The sequence below is a fragment of the Montipora capricornis genome, chromosome 1 (genome assembly GCF_036669925.1).
Source record: "Montipora capricornis isolate CH-2021 chromosome 1, ASM3666992v2, whole genome shotgun sequence".
Classification (NCBI taxonomy): domain Eukaryota; kingdom Metazoa; phylum Cnidaria; class Anthozoa; order Scleractinia; family Acroporidae; genus Montipora; species Montipora capricornis.
In genome coordinates, this window is record NC_090883.1 from 18,978,463 (window position 1) to 18,983,637 (window position 5,175).

General features: G+C 39.2%; 1 protein-coding gene across 1 annotated transcript in view; it reads left to right on the forward strand.

Annotated features, from left to right (window-relative positions):
- Positions 1-289: 289 nt before the first annotated feature.
- Positions 290-5,175, forward strand: part of LOC138020960 (uncharacterized) — a 22,689-nt gene continuing 17,803 nt past the window's right edge. The window contains exons 1-4 of the mRNA XM_068867865.1: positions 290-417; positions 1,278-1,377; positions 3,535-3,591; positions 4,707-4,868. Coding sequence (XP_068723966.1) covers positions 3,558-3,591; positions 4,707-4,868 — 196 coding nt within the window. The 5' untranslated portion in view covers positions 290-417; positions 1,278-1,377; positions 3,535-3,557. The remainder of the gene's footprint in view (positions 418-1,277; positions 1,378-3,534; positions 3,592-4,706; positions 4,869-5,175) is intronic.

The window sequence follows — 5,175 nt, forward strand, 5'->3', positions numbered from 1 at the left end:
ATTTTTGTTTCTGAGCTTTTGACTGGGCAAAACTGAGCGTCATGCAGATCTGAAGGGGAAATCGGAGCGTCCCAAAAACCCATCAAATCATTCCGAGTGGGCCAACGCAGAAAATGTTATTTATCTGGCTGTCCATAGGATAGATTTTGGTGAAGAATGTTGAGATTTGAAGTTTTTATGGAACATTTTCGTCGATCAGTTGAATCGGCCGTTACAACTGCCTTAAAATAACGTGACCTCACCCGCATTCGGTTTCCGTCTAAGCTTATAATTCCCCTGGCCCTGTACTTTCAGTTTCGTTTTGTCGGTCTAGTGATTTTGTCCTCAGGCGGTCCCTTTTGTTTCGCTGTTTACCGTCGAATGCGTTTCCCAAATTTGGGTTTGGTGTTCAGGGTAGAAAAAAACAAGTACTGAAAGGTTGAGTGGCAGGGGCCAGAAACGATTAGAGATCTGTTTATTGTGAACGTATTTTCCTTTTACGCGAAAAGGAAGCCTCTACTATGGAAGAGTGTCACCACAAGCAGCAATCGTAATGTGTGAGTTTCAAGTTATGAAAATATATTTATGGCGCTCATGTCGATCTAAACGGTGGAGACGAAAGGAACAGGGTTGAAACAGGGGTGGAAATAATAATAGTAACCGCTATTATTTGGGTTTCAATCGTGTAGATCGAAATACATCGTTGACCGAATATTTTCATATATTATGATTACGCTACCTGTGCTGCGCTGCTTTCATTGGTATTCCACATGCAACAATACTTATCCAAAGTAAAACGTTTTTAACTGATACAGAGAATAAGAGCCCTTTTGTACCGATTTTTTTGTCACATGCAAAGTAGTGGGAAAAAACACCTCTTGGCAATTTAATATAATGTTTCAGATTTGCCTATTCATAGAAAATGCGTCGGAGGCTGCTTAATTTCTTCGAATTGGCGGAAGTGTTTTTGAACAGTGTTTTGAGAAGACAAGAAATTCCTTGAAGCAAAGGCTGTGACAAACTTGAAGAACAAATGTTTCTTCGGTTTGCAAAGACCTTGTGTTCTAGACAAGTACTGGGGCTGTTTTCGAAGGACATTTGGTGCATAAAACGTTGAGCAACTAGAGGGGAGTCCGGTTCAAGTGTTGTCAGGCAACCAAAATAAGTACATATACATCACGTGAAAGTATATTGTTTATCGACATATGCTGTCGTGCTGTTTTTTCATGTTGACCAATAATATAGAGAACATAAATTGCAAATTCATTTTGTATCCATTAGCTTGCTTGTATTTCCAGAACTGCCAGTAAGGATATAAAGTAACTATCCTGGTTTTCAATTCGGAAATCGAGCCAAGAGGCGCCAGGACGAGAGGTGGTCATGCCTGATTAATTTGAGGTAATTAGTCTCTGCTTGCTTGTGGGTTGAACTGCAGCCTTCGTTACCATTTTTGGAATGTGAAATTATGTTATATATATAACTTGAAATCCGCGAAAAATATAATTCCGATGATGCTAGGGCTAAACTTTAGAATGTGTCGCTGAAATGGATTTTCTGCACTCAGTAATAATATTCTGTCGAATCCTTGCGGTTTGTGTCAGTCGACGAGTGCTCCATCAAGCGGACGCGAAAACAGTTTTTGGTGGAGAAACGTCCACACTTCGTCGAATCTACAACAGAAACAACGTAGGCCGATCACAATAATATCATGTCTTTCGATTTCTCGGCTCAAGGAACTTAATAACAACTGATGAATACAAAGAACGATAAGGAAAGGAAAAAGAAAGCCTTGCAAGTCGGGGGTGTTTACATAATTTATTTGGATTGAAGTTAAAAATTCATAAACGCATGCATGAGTTTTTAAAGTGTTTTGATGTTGTCGATAAATGTTCCGGGAATTTCCGCCGAAGATAAGAATTTAGAGTGATCAGGAGATATTCATTTAATGTCGTTGTCCTGAGCAATGATTTAAATCGTCGGAACAAAATATCCCATATTTTATAGAAGGTGATTTCAATATCTTTTTGTAGACAGGAAACTTGTGTACTTAGCCATATGGGAAGGCTCCAAAAATACCAGCTGCTTATTATTCCACTATTACGCCATATTACTATATTTGGTCGAGAGAACGCGCAAAATATTAGACGGTAATACACTGTAGTGTCCCGATTTAACCGGTTTTGAACATAGCAAATACGGACGGAACGGGAATTTTTTATTGAAAGAAATTGTTTTCAACACGATACAAAGCCAGAGAATTTAGCTTGTCATCGCTTGTCACTCGTCATTTCGTTTATACAATCAAATAAAGGACATTTGGCTGGCTTTCTGTGCTGTTTATATCGTTCGCAAGCGCCCTGAAGGACAGATGATGCATTTTTTTAGAAACACTCTTACCAAAAAAAAATTGAAGGAAAATAATACCTTTTTGTAGTGGAATAATAAATCTCTTATTCGATGGTTTAACTTACAATACTCGCGGACATTTTGCTAATTGATCGTATGTTTCTTCGCCCCTGCGGGGCTCGAAAAAATACTGCACAACTCGAGCTCGCAAAATATCCGCGCGTATTATGTTTAACCCATTGAATAAGATGTATATAATACATCAAGTGACTAACAATTTCACAACGCGTGACCCGTGATTTACATTGATTAGGGACGCGTGATGCGCATTCCCTTGCTGCTCTCACCAGTTAAATTTGGACTCTGACAATCTTTGCACTGCACTAAAAAATGTCGATCCAACAATAATTCGCATAGGGGGTTCCCGATGGATAATTAGACTGTTTTCGATAAATAAACTTGATTTAGCCTTTTTCTTCATTCAATTGTAGATCTGCCTTTGATATCTTATAGTGTCAGATTGTCCGTAGATAATCCGACACGGATTGTCCTATGACATTCGATTGAAGAAGTTAAACCTTATTTCCTTAGAAATGAGACGATTACTGGCAGATGTGACATTCTTATTTAAAGTGCTAAATGGGAACATTTATATTGAAGTTAGTAAAATTATAGTATTTCATTCAGTAGGATTTAGAAGCAGACCGCTTTCCACTTAGGTATAAGGACTTTCTAACTCTGAAAAAGAAATGTGCCCGAACTAATGTCTTAAGATGTAGTTGCTTTCATGGAATGTCTGACATATGGAACCAACTACCTTTAGATATTTTCTGTTCTGGTAATATCAATATTTTAAAGTCTAGAGTTAGGAAATTTCCAACGGATTTTTGAGTATTAGCACTTGGTTCCTTGATGTCTTGATGTCTTGATGTCATATTTTACCATCATTTTATGTACCTTTCTAGTTTGTATGATTTATAGTGCATTTATATAGTTCCCAGGTGATCGTAGCTTTTGTATGGGGTTCAGGACTCCCTTACAGATTATCTCTTGGCTTTTTGTATTTTGATTTATGCCATAGATTGTATCCTTTTCACTCCAAAACCTTTAATTTGTAAATCGTTAGCCCCTCTTATCTTTCATTATCCCGGTTGCTATATTTAATGATTCTGTTTCTGCTTGCATTTATGGATGTTCTATGAATAATAGGAGTTGCGTGTGCTGCAAACGAGATGCTGAGGACGAGCCATCCCCCAGAGACTCGAGGTACGAAATAATCAATTAAAGGCATTAAAAAGATCTTACAGCCTATAAACATGTTAAAACGAAGAACATGGCTTTAAGGATATTCCCTCACCTCTGAGGGTTTCCTCATTGACGAGTGAAATCTGAGAAATCCTGGTCACTGAAGCCAAGAATGTGTTCGAATTTCGACCAAACTCGTTTCCTGGGTTTCTTTGTCCATGCCAATGGGCGGACCGTGGGAACGAGGTTGAATTTCGACTAGAATAAGACATATCGTCCCTTTACACACTCGGCGCTCTAAAATAACAATAAGAATATGTAACAATACGACTAAAATATGGTGATTTGACCTATATTCCGCTCTTTGAGAAAAAAAGAAGAGAGCCGTTTAAGGACAAAAATATCTCACTGTACACCTTTTTTCTGGAATTCGTTAAATGTTTGACGAAGATAAACGGAGAAAAAATTTCTGCATAAAAGGTCAAGAAGGAAAAGAAGGCGTAATTTCCGGTTTGTGCCTTTAATACGACTTCCGTCAGCGGTCAGCTAAGATGGCGTAAGAACGCTGACCGACCCGAGCACATAAGCCTCGTAGAGAGGGCGTGCTGGCATAGTGGTAAATGTAAATGTAAATGAAAGTAGCTTCTCTAGGATTTTAATTGGGAGTCGCTTGTTAAGTTTGAATAGAACAAAAAGGAAGCGAAAACAATCTCAATCCCTATGCGACGCGAATTGAGAAAGTAACGAATCCTTGCAATGCCTTGCCTTGCCTGCCTTGCCTGGGCAGAAACCCATGACTGGACCGGGAGCCTACAACTCCCATACTGGGCACGGCATTTTTACAGACCGATCTATTTTTAGACGGCCCTTTCCGAAAAAAAAAAACAAACGCATTTCCGGTTCGGTGATCCTTTGACGTCAGGTAAGTTTCTTGTAATTGGTCATCGGGCTCCTTTGGGAATCTCATTCCCGGGAAATTCAATCTTAAAATAAACCGGTCTGTGAAAACGCCATGACACGAACACAGTGGAGTTGTAGGCTTCGGGTCATGGGTTCCTGGTATGGGTAAATAACAATTAACTCAGGCTTATGCGATGGAATTACTCCTTTACTAATCACTAACCTTACTGTGGTAGATCCCTGTTGCTCTCTGGATACTTCTTCTCTTGGATTTCAAAATTTAATTATCCAATGCAGAAACTCGTCCCTTGGTAAAGGAGTCATCGGGAAGCGCATAACTGACTTCGTAAAGAGGCTTAAAAGAAGCACAAATGCTCGTCATCCACCTTCAAAATGTGGTAAGTAACGTCTGTTATGAGCACGTAACAGTAAAGTATAGTGCAGTTCCTTTTACGTAGCAATAGTTACCATGGATGAAGGTTAGGGGCCAGTTCCTGAAAAGCTGTAATAACTACACTCCAGGGATAAAGGTGCCGGAAAAAGCCAGCCTCAAACGGCGTCCAATCAGAAAGAGGCAAACATTAATTATGCCAATTTTTTTATTCCCCTGGGTCTCCTGACACGACTGCTTTCTCTCAGATGTTAGTAATTAAATTTTACTGGCTTCAGTTAGTCCAGCCACAAAATATTCGTAGCACAATATCT